Source organism: Rhinoderma darwinii, chromosome 5, assembly GCF_050947455.1.
Source record: "Rhinoderma darwinii isolate aRhiDar2 chromosome 5, aRhiDar2.hap1, whole genome shotgun sequence".
In the NCBI taxonomy this organism is placed as follows: domain Eukaryota; kingdom Metazoa; phylum Chordata; class Amphibia; order Anura; family Rhinodermatidae; genus Rhinoderma; species Rhinoderma darwinii.
In genome coordinates, this window is record NC_134691.1 from 218,103,397 (window position 1) to 218,121,816 (window position 18,420).

Below are 18,420 nucleotides of genomic sequence, written 5' to 3' on the forward strand. Positions count from 1 at the left end.
TGATTACGCCTCTGACCTCCCATTGACATCAATGGGAGGCAGAGAAAGCGTATTTCGCTGCGTTTTATGCCCGTCGTGCTCAATGGCCGCGGGCGAAAAACGCAGCAAAATTCGGCGTGAAGGCAGAGGAAAATCTGCCTCAAACTTCCAAACTGAATTTTGAGGCAGATTTTGCGCCTGCAAAAAACTCTGTGTGAACCCAGCCTAAGGCCTCATTTACACGAGCGTATTATACGCGCGTGCGACGCGCGTGCTTTTCACGCGTGTCGTACGCACCTATAATAGTCTATGGGGCTGTTTAGACGATGCGTGAATTTTGCGCTGCGTGAGTGCGTTGCGTAAAACTCACGACATGTTCTATATTCTTGCGTTTTTCACGCAACACGCACCCATTGACTTCAATGGGTGCGTGAAAACAACGCATGCCACACTGACGGTCCTGCGTTGCATGCGCGAAAATCACGCAAGAGCTGTCAAAAGGATGAATGTAAACAGAAAAGCACCACGTGCTTTTCTGGTTACAAACATCCAAACGGAGTGTCAAATTAGAGATGAGCGCACCGAACTTCACCGGGTTCGGCCGAACTCGTTTTAACCGAACCCGGCAAAAAATGTTCGGGTACGCGACGTCAGGAGACAGTCACTGCCCACGGTGCTCAAAGACTTAAACTGTTTCAGCACCATGGACAGTGACTTTCGATCACAATATACATATACGTGTAAAAAAAACAGAAGTTCTGACTTACCGATAAGTCCCGGCTCCTTCCTCCAGTCCGACCTCCCGGGATGACAATTCAGGCCAAGTGACAGCTGCAGCCAATCACAGGCCAAGCACAGGCTGCAGCCAATCACAGGCCAAGCACAGGCTGCAGCCAATCACAGGCTGCAGCGGTCTCATGGCCTGCCGCGTCATCCTGGGAGGTGGGGCCGGATGACAAGAGAGGGACGCGTCACCAAGGCAACGGCCGGGAGACCGGACTGGAGGAAGCAGGCAGTTCATGGTAAGTGTGAACGTCTTTTTTATTCACAGGTTGGTGTATATTGTGATCGGCATTCACTGTCGAGGGTGCTGAAAGAGTTACTGCCGATCAGTTAGCTCTTTCAGCACCTTGGACAGTGACGGGCGTCGACTACCTCATCTCTATGATGGCGGCTGCGCGAAAATCATGCAGCCGCGCATCATACACGGATGACACACGGAGCTGTCAATTGCCTTTTGCGCACGCAAAACGCAGCGTTTTTTTGCGCGCGCAAAACGCACACGCTCGTGTAAATGAGGCCTAAGACTGTTTTTCAAATTTTATATATTCAGAGAGTCCTATAGGTTAGATTTTAACAATATTCTAGTGTGTAGGCAGAGCTATAATTGAAGAGGAAAAGGTCATTTAGCAGTGGTATTTATTATCGGTATTTTTCATATTGCCAAATATGATCTATCATGCTGGAATTAAACTGCTGGTGGACTGTAAGAATAAATCAGATCTTGGCAAGCTACAGAAAACCAATTAATTTCTTTACAATGTTTAACAATGGTCCAATTACTTCATGCACAGCGATTTGACTTTTGAGGAAAACAAGGTACATTTCTGCACTGCCATTTGTACAAAGGAATTCATTTATTGAATCATCTTGAATATAAAGATATCTCAAAATAAACATGAGAGACAGTGTATTTCCAGAGTCTATCAACACATATTACATATACACATTAAGAGAAAAGCAACTGATTTAACAGGGTACAAAGCGAAATATTTACATTCCAATTCCAATACTCTGACCCTGCAGGACCAGACCAGAATTTTCTGACTTTCAGTCCGATAAATAAAGTAAAATACCGCATTCTCTAACCTAACCTTATCATAATGCTGCTCTTCTGTTTTCCCCAGGGCAAAGCTAACTTGTTTATTTTAATATTTCAAACAAGCTAATTTATTGCAGATATAGAGGATACATGACTTGCATCAATATGTCATCTACAGGATCAGGAAGCAGCCTACGTGACAATGATCGATCACACAAGATGATAGAGATCTACTATTAACTGATGCTTACATGACCGCAAATACCTTATTATGCAGAAAGCCAGGAGAAATAGCAATGGATTCATACGTCATGATCTCAGATAAAAATTCACATGGGAATCTCTGATTGTCACTAACATTTACGTTGCAAAAGTAAAATTTGGGCTAATAAATTTCTTACACTCTTATTCTGTTATTCCGCTCTTTTACTTCCATCCCAAGCTATTGAGTTGAACCTGGGTTCCTGGGCACTAGAAGTCTTTGCGATAGGTGCCAGACTTGGTGCCTTGAACCTGGGAAAAATTACCTAATGACCACAGAAAACTGTAAAGTACCCAAACAGTAACAGCATCGTTTTCTGTCCTTCATTTATCTGTATATCACAGGCAAACTACATTCAGGTCCACCTGTCACAGGCTGCCGGGACAGCGCTGGAGCTTAAAGAAGTAAGCAACCGATAAACCATTAATGATATGATTGTTAATCTCCTAAACATCCATAAACCACCAAAGATACTAACCCCTACACCACTGTAGTCTACCTTGAAATTAATATTAACATCTACAATCCTGGACCACTGGGGATATTAGAAATAGCCCTAAACCAGAAAAAAAAAGACAACTGGTGAACAGAAGTTGACAGTTTGAAGTCTTATATTTACTCATGATTTCGCTTTATTTTAGGTGGAAATTCTGTTTATGTATCATTATTGCATTAGAATGTAGAAAACTGTACTTTGTAGATATAGCACATACATTGCTGCACAAGATACAACTATATTCCATTACAATGACTCTTCTCCCTCCAGTGGTCAAAAATAAGTATAGCAATTGCAATATATACCTAACAATATTAGTATGCTCAAATTTAATCTATTGAATATTATTTGTTTTTATGATAAAGAGGATAGTGCTACATCTCTCAGCTAGCATATAAAAGTGAATCTGGGCCGGACAGGGATCAGACCCATTCCAGGCCATCAATTTTAATCATTACGTTTTATCAAATACATAAACACTACCGTTCGACTTTGTTAGCATATACTATTGAAAAAGACCTGCCGCTAGACTTAGTATTGTGAAATAAACTGTTGGGAGTGCACAGGTCCTCTAAACAATGCTAAAGCCCCCAAATATTCCCTGCTGCCAATGCTGCATGCAGAATTTCCACTCTACTTGTCATGTGCAACATTTTGGTATATTTAACATAAAAATTCCACACAAAGTTGGATATTTCCCCAAAAAATATATTTTTTATATTTTTTTTAGGTAATTATTATTTTTCTAAAAGGGAGATATGTAGGTAAAAAAATAAATAAAGTGTGCTTCTTCTTATAATGAAGTATGAATAAAGTTACAGGATCCTGGATTCTGAGCTTCTTCTCAAAATACTTCATTCAGAAGTAGCGCTACCAAGGATCCGTAAAATGGTGTATTACCCATAGAGGTCGACCACAACTCTGGGACATTTGGGTGAGAAATGTCCCAGCACTAAACTGATCCTGATGCTTTTTTTCACACAGCTATAGAGTTAAATGATAAAATTGGGCATGCCTGCCCATAGGGGAACTCACTGTGTACAGATTTACAGCTCATGATGGGTTAAATGGGAGCTGCATAAATCCAGGCACAGTAATCTCCTCCTAAGGGTAGATTCAGTTTACCAGAATGGTATCATTTAACGATCACTGCATGAAGGGAAGTTCTGTATTTGAAAAAAGTAGCTACAACCCATTTTACAGAAATAGTATTGAGAAGTTTATTGCATCTACAGTAAAATTACAATAATTCTGCATCTTCGGAACCATTGAAAAAACTGATTATGTGAAATTCTGTTGACGGCCTGGCATTGCGGCAGAAGCAATTTTCTAATATTTTTTTAAATAAAGATATCTTAATGTTAAGTTCACACTTGGAGAAATTGCTGCAGATTTTCTGCAACGGATTTCATTGCGGGAATATCCGCAGCATTAACAACAGCAGCCGAGTAGATGAGATTTGAACAAATCTCATCCACACGCTGCAGAAAAAAATCCAGCGAGAAACTGGTCATAAATTGATCTGCGGTGCATTCTTTTAATCCGCAGCATGTCAATTTATGCTGAATATTTACTGCACTTTTGTTGCAGGTTTTGCATACTGAATTCAGTGGGGAGTTAAAATCAGCAACAAATAGCAAATGTTGCGATTTTTGTGGTGGAAAATCTGAAAAAATTAACTTTTTTCGGTTTAATTTGTATTAAAAAAATGTCTATACTTACCCCCAGGCATTGTAATAGCATCAGTTCCCTTTCTTCCCAGCTGTTCTCTGTGCCGTTTCATTCCATGTGATTGCTACAGCCAATCACAGGTTGTAGTGGTCACATTGGCTACAGCTTTATCACAGGAGATGTGGCTGCACAAAGAACAGTTGGAAGCATTACTGTGGCAATGTCAGTCAGGTAAGTATTGTCTTTTTTTTTTCAACTCTGTTTTCCGCAGCGGAGAATCCGGTCAAAAATTGACACTATAATTTGGTGCGGTTTTTTGGCTGAAATTCCCTACGGGTTTCAGGTCGGATCTGCTGTGTACTGCAGTGTATCCGACCTTTGTGAACAAACCCTTGAAAGAAAATATTTTTTTTATCTAAATAGGTCCAAAATTCAGATAGCCAGAAGACTTCTTAGTTCTTTTCTTCGATTCTCACAGCCATAACTTTTTCTCTTGTTTATTTCTAGACGAATTGTAGGTTTTTTTAGATTATATTTTGCGATACACATTAGTATGTTGCTTTTTACACCATTTAGGCTTCGTTCACATCTGCGTCAGGGCTCCGTTCTTACGTTCCGTTGGAACTTTCCATCGGAACAGAGCCCTGATTGACAAACCGTAGTCGACTACGCTATTCATCCCATCAAAACATCGGAACCCTTGCACAACGGAGATAAACTGAAACCATTGGCACCGGATCCGTCACCATTGAAAACAATGGTGATGGAAATGGAAACCTTTGGTTTCAGTTTGTGTCAGTCAGGGCTCCGTTCCGACGGAAAGCTCAGACGGAATGTCGGAATGGAGTTCTGACGTGGATGTGAACATAGCCTTATCGATCACCATAAATCATGCAATAGCTGTATTGTATTGGTTGTTACGGGTTATGGGGATACCAAATATGTCTAGGTTATTTACTATTCTATTATGTTTATTCAATAAAATTTATAAAAACAAATGCATTTATTGTATTTTTTGCCCAAATTATTTTTTTAGAGACATTATTTTTACTGAAATAAAATGTCCCCTAGTTTTTAAAAAGTGAAAAATACACTTTAAGTCAATGTTCGATTTCAGAAAAATGCAGTGAAAAGTAAGAGAATAAAATAGAAGCCTTGTTAATTATTGATACTGTAGCTGATAATGATACCTGCACAGTTATTTTCAGGCTTCCAGGGAACTTTCACTCCTTCTCTTTGACAAGCTCTGTCATAAGCTATTAATGATTCACAGTAGCAGTTTTTATGCATCGGGCATTCACACATGTCCGTGACACATGATCTAAAGGAGACAAAATAATAAAAAAACTGGTCAATGCTATGGATTCACTTTATAACACTAGAAAGACATACAGTATTAATATATAGGATTATCCACCGTTCCAGGAACTGTCAATATGGACTGTGCTGAAAGATGAATACAATTGTTAGGGTATGAGAATTCAGGTTTATGAAACTGCTATACATCTATAATTTATTAGAATATCATCAAAAAGTTAATGAATTCTGTAATTCAATTCAAGAAGTGAACCTCGTATATTCTATAGATTCATTACACAGAGTGATTTATTTCCAGCATTGTTTTCTTTTAATGTTGATAATTATGGTAACGGTTAATGAAAACCCAAAATTTAGTGTTTCAGAAAATTAGAATATTATAGAAGACCAATTTCAAAAATGATTTTTAATACCGAAATGTTGGCCTACTGAAATGTATGTACAGTATATGCACTCAATACTTGGTCGGGGCTCCTTTTGCATGAATTACTGCATCAATGCGGAGTGGCATGGAGGTGATCAGCCTGTGGCACTGCTGAGGTGTTATCAATGCGGCGTGGCATGGAGGGATCAGCCTGTAGCACTGCTGAGGTGTTATCAATGCGGCGTGGCATGGAGGCGATCAGCCTGTGGCACTGTTGAGGTGTTATCAATGCAGCGTGGCATGGAGGCGATCAGCCTGTGGCACTGCTGAGGTATTATGGAAGCCCAGGTTGCTTTGATAGTGGCCTTCAGCTCGTCTGCATTGTTGGGTCTGGTGTCTCATCTTCCTCTTGACAATACCCCATAGATACTCTATGGGGTTTAGGTCAGGCGAGTTTGCTGGCCAATCAAGCACAGTGATACTGCCACGACGCATTGATGGAGTAATTCATGCAGAGTCGGAGCCCCGACCAAGTATTGAGGGCATATACTGTATATACTTTTCAGTAGGAGAACATTTCGGTATTAAAAATAATTTTTGAAATCGGGATTATATTATATTCTAATTTTCTGAGACACAAAATTTGGGGTTTTCATAAATTCTTTGCTATAATCGTCAACATTAAAAGAATAAAAATGCTGGAAATAGATCGCTCTGTGTGTAATGAATCTATATAATATATGAGTTTCACTTTTTGAATTTAATTACTGAAATAAATAAACTTTTTGATGATATTCTAATTCATTGAGAAAGACTAGTGTACATATATATATATATATATATATATATATATATATATATATATATGTATATATATATATATATATATGTGTGTGTGTGTGTATATATATAGTATATAGTATCTATATTTATATATCTCTTCCGGTAAATTGATAACCGATAGAGGCCAGTTACCATTCTTTGTACAGAGGTTCATCTACTGATGCCTCCTCTAACGTCCGTATGAAAGTATTTGGAGAGAATTAATTACATTTCATAATAATTAATTCCTTTCAATCGTCTTTTTTAAAAATGTAGTTCCTATTCTTGGTGACTAGCATTGTATAGCTTGAACCAAACATCAACCTGTCTGAATGAGCTGTAAGCGAGCAGCATACATAAGATTACTGTATATGGCTCATCTATAGCAGCAGTTGGTAATTTTGAATGATTAGGGACAAAGTAAATTGCAGAACTATTGTAACTGTGAAATGAATCCTGATTTGTGGGACAAATAAAAGAGGCACCATTACTTTTTCAACAGTAACAGGGGTATTTATTATTGTATAACTAGGCAAGTTTGCCTTTCAGCAGCCAGATAAAGTAACAGCACATCTAGACACTACTGGCTGCCTCTGTTAACAACAATAAGGAATGGCATATCTAAAATCAGCCTACGCAGAGGCGTAACTTAAAGCACCAAATTCTGTAACTGACCCTCCCTCTAACCACCAGCAGTGTCACATGCCATTTTTAGTGCTACTGCTTAATGCTGTCCTTAAGTGGCAAAAATGAGGGCCTGAGTGTTACTATAATCTCTGCACCCAATAAAGTTATGCCACTGTGCCGATGTAAAAAAAAATACTGAAAACTTCACAAACATCAAATTTTATTCTACTATTAGATCCAATTGCACAGTGGATAATTAGGGTAATAGAATGATACAAACGATTCAAAAACGACATTGCGGCCTAATGAATATACATTGTGGCAGAAAAAATAATTACTACCAAAACATTGAGAATAGACAGCACATGTACTTCAGTCACTGCTGTCCTCTAGTGGCAAAGACTGGTATTTGACAATAAAAACAATAAAATAAGGCTGAGTTCTTACTACCATCAGTGGAAGCGCTATTCTTTCCATCAATGGGACGGATAACGCAATGGAACCCTGGTGGACCACAATTAGTCAATGGGGTCCGTCGGGCATCATTGGGGCCTGTTGTGTGACGGATTATGGTTTTCATTATAACGGAAACCATGAGAGCCTTAGGGTGTGTTTACATCAGTGTCGGGCTTCCGTCCATGGGTTCCGTCCGACCTTTCCGTCAGAGGAAGCGTTCAAAGGAAAGCCAAACATAGCTTCTGTTTGCATTACCATTGATTTCAATTCCATTGCAGTTGTTTTCGGTTGGTTTCCATTCCGTAAAGTTTCCAGTTTTTTTGCGGAAACAATAGCGTTGTCAAGTACGCTATTGATTCCGTGAAAAAAAACGGAAACCCTACGGAACAGAAACAAATGAAAACCAATTGCAACGGATGCATTACCATTGAAATCAATGGTAATGCAAACAGAAGCTATGGTTTCTGTTTGGCTTTCCTTTGAACGCTTCCTCTGACGGAAAGGTCGAAAGGAACCCATAGACGGAAGCTGATGTGACCAGTCCCTTAGAATACAGAACTGCATTAAATTTAAACAAATGTAATAATATATTACATCTTATATACAATTGAGTTTAACTTTAAGTAAAGTTTTACACTATTGACGGGTAATTAAATAGAATTAAATCATTTTTACTGCAAGTAATGTCATGAAACAAACTGATGTTTTACTTTTCTTAGATCTATTGTCCTACCTGAATCATTTACTATCTTAGATTAGCTCTGCAACTTATTAGTAAATACCCCTAATATATTTTCATGAGATTGATGGAGAATAAAATATTAATACGTGTTTGAAATATCTGTCATCTTTGGCTGCAGGTGGTTCCATTATTAAGGTTTTCATTTCCTTTTTATAACATAAAGCAAAATAATTCCAGCTTCATTATCCTCATGAAAATACTATAGCAACACTGCTATGTGAATACATTAAAATAGCAATGAGCTACGGACGTCTCAGTGGAAGGATGGAGCAGGCGAGGTCCATTTGAAATTTGTGCAAGCCCACCCACGTAGCGCTCCATCTCATTCTGACTCTACGGCTGCCAACATTTCTCTATTCCACACTCCCAGAGAGCATATGAAATTCTTACATTTCATCATATTGGCCCTTAAGTGACTATATAGTTAATGAGGGATTTTTTTGTTCTCTCTTTCTCTGTGGGGCTCTCTTTATTGGTGACACAAATTTAGTGTAATGATCTCTGGGACTTTAGTTCCAAGCCTACTATATAGACAAGCCGTTTTCCTTTTCTTTCTGTTTTTGGACTATAGAAATTATATTATATAGAATTGCTAATACTGATCATATCTTTAAGATTCCAAATTATATTATCTAACATTTGAAGGATTAGAATCAATACTGATACATTTAAATGTATTTATCACGACTCTTTTGCACAATTGAAAAGGTACTTCCTAGTTACTAATAAATTGATAATGGGTTCAGCCCACAGAATGGTTGCCTCCATTGGGTATCTGTGACAGCTTGAGTAAGAATTGAGAAACTGTATATATCTTTAAGTGTACCTCCAGCAAATAAACCTTCCAACTGGATCTTTATGTGCAGTAGGTATGTGCAGTTTTTCTCTTATAACAGTGACATTTTCTTTTAGAGCGGTTGTCCAACGAAAACAAAAATGATTTATTATTTGCTTTTCTAAAATGAAGAAACTTTGTAATATACATACTTTATATTTCAAACCTGCAGGGATTGAAGGTTTCCAGTCCCCGTTGCAACGTCGCATGGAACCAGAAGTTCGGAGCTACCGTACTTGCTCAGTGGAAGGACACAGGCTCCCTTTTTCCCTCAACCCTGACCAGCCACTGAAAAGCACCCCCACAGAATAATGCTGCCACCACCATGCTACACCGTAAGGATGATATTGGACAGGTGATGATAAATGCCTGGTTTTCTCCAGACATGATTCTTAGAATTGAGACCAAAACGTTCAATCTTAGTTTCATCAGACCACAAAATCTTTTTTTCTCACAGTCTGAGAGTCCTTTAGCTGCTTTTTTGCAAACTCCATATGGGCTTTCATGTGTCTTTTACTGTGGAAAGGCTTCTTTCTGGCCACTCTGCCATAAAGCCCAGATTTGTGGAGTGCTGTAATGATGATTGACCTTCTGTTAGTTGCTCCCATCTGCACACAGAATCTTCGGAGCTCAGCCGGAGTGACCATTGGGTTGTTGGTCACCTCTCTTACAAAGGTCCTTCTCCCCCGATTACTTAGTTTGGTGGGGCGGTCAGCTCTAGGAAGAGTCCTGGTTGTTCCAAACTTCTTCCATTTAAGAATTATGGAGGCCACTGTGCTCTTGGGAACTTTCAGTGAAGCATACATTTTTTTTGTACCCTTCTCCAGGTCTGTGCATCACACAATCCTGTCTCTGAGCTCTACAGGCAGTTCTTTCCTCCTCATGGCTTGGTTTTTGCTCTGATATGCATTGTCAGCTGTGAAACCTTATACAGACAATCAAGCTGTAGAAACCTTTCAAAGATGATAAAGAGAAATGGGAGGCCCCCAGAGATAAACTTCAAGTGTCATAGCAAAGGGTCTGAGTATTAATATCCATGCAAAATTTGAGTATTTCATTTTTAAAAACTTTGCAAAAATTAAAAAAATTCTGTTTTCATTCTGTCATTATGGGATATTGAGTGCAGAATGATGGGGAAAAATCTGATTTTATTTTATTTTAGCACAAGGCCTCAACATAACAAAATGCGAAAAAAGTGAAAGGGTCTGAAGACTTTCCGAATGCTTGGAAGGTATTTTATAGATGGCCATTCACTTGCTGTTGCAGAGGAAATAAATGTATAACTAACAGAAACTCCAGTGAATATTAGCTCTTTTCGAGGGTGTAAGAAGCCGGTAGACCCTTCGTGAGACAAACCCTTTAAATATGTGACATACAGGGTAGGTAAAAAATGAAAAACTTAGCTCCCTTTCAAGTTTAAGTGTTTAAAATGATTAAGCTGGTGGGTAATATATGTCATAAGTGCACCCATTGATCTACTACATAGCTGTAAGATTAGGTCAATCTAAAATTAAGCAACTTAGTTTTATACTTGAGAGGATCGTGATTTTTGACTCAATCTGCATATTATTATAGACGAGCAATGTATTATGGTCTTGAACTGGCACAAAATGTGTAAAAAAGACATTGTGAACATACCATTCATATAATGACTTGTTTTATTTTGTTAGACAGGAAACTGGTGTGTAGACCACCAATGGTGTAACACACTTCCTAATCAATTTACATGTCTATTCAGGGTTATATTCTCAAATCCGTTGTTTGGTGCCCCAGGAGAAAAATATATTATGTGAAGTTGTCAAAACTAGGAAGGCCCTACAAGCATCTGTAAAGAACACTGCAGGGAATGTGATGCCTGACATGCACTGTAACTCATTGCCGGATATCAACTGGTCAGAAGTAGGCATTTACTCAACGCATTGACACTATATTCATTGCATGAAAGGAAAGAATGAACACATTGCTACAACACACAGGGCTGAATGTTATGATGAGGTTCCTTTGTGTGTGTGTTCTTTGGAGTCTTGTAGTGTAATAATAAACCTAGCAATCTGGTCAATGAAAGTCTGGACCACGCTCAGCCAACTCATACTGTGATCATCTCAGCAGTGGTTTCTTATAATGTGTTTAACTTTCTTCATGACCAGAAGCCACTGTATAAAAAAGATGATTCTTTAAACAGTTGTTGAGATCACACCATAACAATAGAAACTGTCTATGTTTTTTATATATATATATATATATATATATACAGGGCCGCCATCAGGGGGGTATTAGGGGTACTACTGTAGGGGGCCCGGCCAAACTTAATTGAAAGGGGGGCCCGGCAACTGCCGCGACTTGCCTTTGGTAGAAAAAAACAGGCCCCTTGCGCGCGTACGAGCGAGCGCGCGACCGCAAGCGCGCACCCGCGCGCACATGACTGCGCGTGCATGACCGCAAGCGCGAGCGCCCACGCGCGAACGACCAGGCGCGCCGCCGAGAGGGAGGCGGTGCGCCCGCAACACAAGTACATCGACCGATCTACGGGGAAGGACAGCCACACAGGGACAGCGGCGCACAGTCTACTTACCTGCTGGCTCGCCTCCGACTCCGCCTCCTCGTCCTCCTCCTCCGCCTCCTCGTCCGACTCCGCCTCCTCGTCCTCCTCTGCCTCCTCATCCGACTCCGCCTCCACCTCCTCCTCCTTCTCCAGAGCGTAGCTGCGTAAGGAGAGGGGGAGGAGTCTAGTTGTTGTGCGGCGGCAGGAGTTCTACGATCCCCACCATTTTCTGGAGCCTGTAGGTTAAGGACTGGACCGTGACGTCTGGACCGAAGACATCGCCTGAAGAGGACTGGAGTGGGAGCAGCTCTTCTGACACGGTGAGTAAAGTGTCTCAAAGTGCTGTTTATGTATGGCCCTGTTCACACAGAGTATTTTGCAGGCCGAAAAAATCTGACTCAAAATTTCTTAAAGAATTTTGAGGCAGATTTTGACCTGCACACACTATCTTGCCGCGTTTTTTGCTGAGTTTTTTGCCCGCTGCGATTGAGGACAGCAGACAAAAAACGCAGCGAAAAATGCATTTTCTGCCTCCCATTGATTTCGATGGGAGGTCAGAGGCGGAACAACGGCAAGAAAGGACGTGCTGCTTTTTATTTTTTCCGCGACTGGCTCCCATTGATTTCAGATTAAATCAATGGGAGGCTGTTTTGGAAGTTCTTTGGTGCTGATTCTGACGCAGTGTCCGAGTCAATATCAAGGCCCAAAAACTCTGTGAACTGGGCCTTATTGTTAGGGCTTATTCAGACGAACATGTAATACATCCGAGTATGTTACTCTACGGGGCCGTGCAGACTGTCAGTGATTTTCATGCAGCGTGTGTCCGCTGCGTAAAACTCACGACATGTCCGATATTTGTGCATTGTTCGCGCATCACGCACCCATTGAAGTCAATGGGTGCGTGAAAATCACGCCCAGCACTTCCGCAGCAGTATAAACTATGCATGAAAACAGAAAAGCACCACGTGCTACAAACATACAAACAGAGTGTCATAATGATGGCGGCTGCGCGAAAATCATACGCTGCTGAACACTGCAGGCATGAACACTGCGGATTTTATGCAACACATTTTATTGTGGAAAATCCGTAGCGTATTACAGTCGCAGCAGAGTGGATGGGATTTGAACAAATCTCATTCACACGCTGCAAAAAAAATTGACCTGCAGTGTGGCTTTTTAAGCCGCAGCATGTCAATTTATTCTGTGGAATCGCTGCTCCTCTGTTGCGGAAATGCTGTGGTTCTGCCGCAAAAATCACAAATGACAAAAAAAAAAGGTACTTTTTTACATTTATAAAAAAGTTTAGACTTGCCCCGGCGGGTCCTGGTGACGCGATCCTCTATTCTTAGCGCAGCCCCGCCTCCTGTCATGACGTTTCATCCCATGTGACTGCTGCAGCGGTCACATGGTCTACAGCGTCATCCCAGGAGGCGGGGCTACGTTCAGAAGAGAGAGATGCATCACCTAAACTACGGCCAGGCAAGTCTAAACTTTTTTTTCCCTCCAGGATTCCCGCAGCGGACATGCCTCACGAAACCTGCGCCACTATTTGGTGCGGTTTTGCTGTCGGAATTCCCTGCGGCTACCAGGGCGGATAAGCTGTGTAGTTTTACTCAGCATATCCGCCTAGTGTGTCCCTTATGATGTCGCTCCTGGAGCTGCTGCCTGTCTCTAATAGGCAATTGGTCCAGTAGAATTTGGAATTATTTTTTTTGTGAACCAGCTTAAAAAAATACAAAACTTTTGTGTTAGGGCCTGTTCACATCACCGTTTGCTTCTGCTCCGGGGTTCCGTCTGAGGTTTCTGTCGGGTGAACCCCGCAACGGAAAGTGAAAGTGACAGCACAGCTTCCGTTTCAGTCAGTTGCCGGGCCCCCCTTTCAATTAGGTTTGGCCGGGCCTCTCACATCAGTACCCATAATACCCCCCCTGGGTACCATGATATAGTGCTGGACGGAGTACCGTTAACAGGCGGTGCCACAGTAGGGGGGCCCAGAAAATTTAGCTGTAGGGGGCCCTGAAATTCCTGATGGCGGCCCTGTATATATATATACCTATACAGTATATTACTGGGATTCACCGAGGCATATCAGAAGAAGTTGCCAGTGGGTGTCTGTGCACTGTGAAACTTTCACTAGAATAGAGGGGCCACGGTGCTCCTTTGTTAAAGGTGCTAAGAGAAATTACAAAGACACATTAAGGCGCACAGTGTTTGGAGGAGTGTTGCAGTCCTTTTGTTCCAGTGATTGGTGTCGGTCACCGGGGAAAACCCCACAACAATGACAAGTTTTACCCCAGTGCAAACTTCACTAAGCTTCTCCACTGGCAGAAAATGGCTAATGACTGATTGTGCCGGCTATACTACGTATAGGCAGAATGCAGACTACTATAACTGACTGCATGTATTCTGCTGATAGATTTAAAGAGCACTGCATATTTCCCACATGACAGGAAGCTGTTATAGGATTAGTGCATTGATTGGTGAATCTATAATTGAACATCAATGGTACAAATAAATATTTTTAAGTTAGACAATTAAAGTTATGAATAGGAAAGTAATGCTACTTAATTTTATAAATCTTACATCACTCACATCAAGTAGACAATGGCGGATCATCATATGGGCGGTTTGGGCGGCCGCCCGGGGCCTGAGGCTCACATAATCTTAAAAAACGATGCAGTAGTGTAGCTATAGGGGTCGCAACGGTCGTGGTTGCGACCGGACCGCTAAGTCTGTGGGCCCGCAGGGCCCCCGTTGCCACACAGCGCTGACCCTGCTGGTCCCGCTTCCAACCAAACCTGCATCTTGCTCCAGCATTCACTCTGCTGTGAGCGGCTCGGCGCATTAGTGACGTAATCGCGCCTATCTGCACCGAGTCACTCACGGGACAGTGCAGAGGAGGAGAAGCATCCTCCACCCGTCGTGGGAACGGGCATAGGTAAGTAATTATGTTATTATTTTTCTATTAGGTACATACATATGGGACATTATACTGTATAGGACAGCTAAGGGGAACATTATACTGTATGGGGCAGCTATGGAGGGCATTATACTATGTGACAGCTATGGGGGCATTATACTGTATGGGGCAGCTATAGGGGCATTATACTGTATGTGGCAGCTATAGGGGCATTATACAGTATGGGGCAGCTATGGAGAGCATTATATAGTGTGGGGCAGCTATGGGGGGCATTATACTGTATCGGGCAGCTATGTTGGGCATTATATTGTATGGGGGGCATTATACTGTATGGGGCAGCTATGGGTGGCAATATACTGTGGGGAAAGCTATGGGGGACATTATACTGAGCAATTTACAAGTGCTGTAGGTCCAAGGGAGGAGGCGCTGTGTAGCACTATATACAAGGGGGGGTGGCGCTGAGTGGCACTATATACAAGGGGGGATTTCTGTATAGCACTATATAGAAGGGGGAGCACTGTGTATCTCTATATCTAAGGGGGGATTGCTGTGTAGCACTATATACAAGGGGGACTGTGTTCCACTATATACAAGAGCGGGAGGGCTGTGTCACGCTATTTAGAGAGGTCTGTGGGTAGCGCTATCTACAGGGGCAGTGTGGCGCTAATTAAAGTGGGGGAGGGCTGAGTAGCGCTATTTACAGGGGTCTGTGTGTAGCGCTATCTACAGGGGGACAGTGTGTGGCTCTATGTACAGGGGTCTGTGTGTGGTGCTATCTACAGGGGACTGTATGTGGCTCTATCCACAGGGGGCTGTGTGTGATGCTATCTACAGGGGGCATGTGTGACACTATCTACAGGGGCTGCATGTGGCACTATCTGCAGGAGGGGTGGCGCTATCTATAGGTTGGGCTGTGTGTAATGCTATCTACAGGGGGATGTGTGTGGCGCTACCCACAGGGGTGTGTGGTACTATCCACAGTGGGGGTGGCGCTATCCACAAAGAGATGTGTGTGGCACTCTCTACAGGGGTGGTATGGCGCTATCCTCAGGAGAGGGTGTGGCGCTATCTATAGGGGGGTTGTGTGTGGTGCGATCTACAGGGGGATGTGTGTGTGATTCTATCTACAGGAGCTGTGTGTGGCGCTATGTTCAGGGGGCTGTGTGTGGCGCTATCTACAGGGGCTGTGTGTATGTGGTGCTTTACTTTACAGTGTTTGACACAATTATATTCAGGGGCGCAGTCTATGGTGCTATAATATTTAGGGGCACAGCGTTTGGTACTATTTTATTCATGGGCGCAGTGTTTGGTGCTATTATATTTAGGGGCACAGTGTGTGGCACCATCAGAATTTTTATCTTTGTTTATAGATGTGGAAATGTTGGAAAAGTGAGGAGCCAAAGACATCTGAGTGCCAAATTGTGCAGAAATGGGTCATGGCTGTTTGAAGTCGTCATGAAGTCTGGACCGGATGGAGTAGAAAAGAGGAAAAAAATGACGTCGTCACCTGTGCGTCACTAGATTTATAGAGAATCTGTCATCTCTCCTGACATAAAGAACCTGGAAAGATGCTCCTTGCGCTCTTGTGTGGGTGGTTCAGTAATTCCACAGAACCATCGGATAAAGTTAAAACAATTTATTTGTGAACATATAAAACATAAAATAACAAAATAATAAACAACATACTATGCAAGGAGCATTTTTCCAGGTTCTTTATTTTATGTGACCACGGCAAAGAAACTCCAATTTTGGAGCTATCAACCGTGGGTCTGCTCCAGAGGCTTGCACAGTGTGTCCGAGACTAGGGTGAATCCACCCGACAAGCAGCAAAGTTAAGTTGTGCTGATGATCTTGCAGCACAACCACACCAGGTAAGTCTATCAAAACTCACTTCTACACAAATTATCATTTGACAATACGTTATCACCTTAGAGGAGCGCCGTCTCTCTCCTTTTTTTTTCTCCACATATCGAGCAACTCTTCTGACATGTTTAATATAGGAAATCCTTGTATTTCACAAAAAGTCTTTGTGCAGTCCAGGACTGATAGACAAATGAGTGTTATTATTCCCCTTGTCAGGAGGATGTGTCCCTACATGGTGCGATACTGTCAGCGATGGTTGGAGACTGTCAGTATGTAGGGACACAGACTTTTAACAAGGGGAACTGTAACACCCATTTGTTAATGCCTGGACAAAAAGGAAGTGTTAACAATAGTTACAGAGCGGCGGTGGAGAAGGGGGGCCCAACTTTGGGTAACAGCCCAGGGCCTATGGTCTACTTAATCTGCCACTGCCTGTAGTAGGGTGGATAATAGATTTTTAATCTCTCTACTTTGCCAGATTATTTCTTCTGTGTGCATTATGTATGAGTGAGACTATTTATTTTTACCTATTAGGAGTAGTAGTAGAAGGAAAGAGGCAACTGATTGCACTGTGTCTTTAATACTTTAGCATTGATACTTTCATTTCTCATTGACAGGGATTGATATTTAAAGGGAATAGATTTGGGATGCTGACTCGCAACAGGTGCCACTAACAACAGGTGACAATTTGCAAAGGGGAGTAAAAAGTAACCATGTGAACCCATAGAAAAACTTGGGGCCTCACTCCACTTGACCACTTGCAACAGCGAACTCAGAACAAGCTCAAGATTATTTTGGTCTCCACACTGTGCCATGTGTTTTCTGTCTAATGTAAAGGGATAATACAGAACATTTTATAACAATACAGGAATAATGCACATAGTGATGTGATAACATTGAGATAATACACTTGGTAATATCACAGTAAAATTATTATTAACTCATGCAAGTTACAGTACAGGAATTATGTACACAGTGATGTCTCTGTAGTGGAATAATGTGAGTAGGGATGTCACAGTACAGGGATACAGTACTCAGTGAAATTACAGCACAGGAATTATACAAACTGTGATGTCACAATACGGAAATAATGCACATTGTGATGTCAGAGTATAGACATAATGCACACAAATATATGATAATAAAAAAGAATAATGCATGTTAAAATGCCACCATGAACATAGTGACACCATAATGAAGTCAACATGCAGATATAATGCACACAATGATATCACAGTGCAGGGATAATGCAGTGATGTCGCACAGTTCAAGAATAATGCAAAATGTTACACTGCAGAATAGTGATAATGATCAGGGGAGGTTGACTGAGGATTACATTTTTCACACACACACACACACACACACACACACACACACACACACACACACACACACACACACACACACACACACAGCCCTTCCATCATCCATAGACATTACGAGCTGTACCTTTCCTCAGAGTGGAGATGGGGCCCCTTAGTTTTTGGGCACCATAGCAGCTGCAATACCTGCTAACCTGGTAGTTATGCTGCTGATCATTTTTTTATTGCTGATTCTTGGAGGTCTTTCAGGAAAAAAAGCTTTTTAAAAAAACTGCTAAAGGAGGTGGCCAAGTGAGACATTGTCTTCCAGCTGGAGTGTTTCTTTAATGATCAGTCTCTTAATAGTTAATAGAGCAACAGAGTCCAGATGTGACAGTACA

At 41.6% G+C, this 18,420-nt stretch overlaps 1 protein-coding gene across 1 annotated transcript in view; it reads right to left on the reverse strand.

Moving 5' to 3' along the window:
* BMPER (BMP binding endothelial regulator) overlaps positions 1 to 18,420 on the reverse strand; it is a 280,540-nt gene that overhangs the window by 11,042 nt on the left and 251,078 nt on the right. The window contains exon 14 of the mRNA XM_075826939.1: positions 5,421 to 5,551. Coding sequence (XP_075683054.1) covers positions 5,421 to 5,551 — 131 coding nt within the window. The remainder of the gene's footprint in view (positions 1 to 5,420; positions 5,552 to 18,420) is intronic.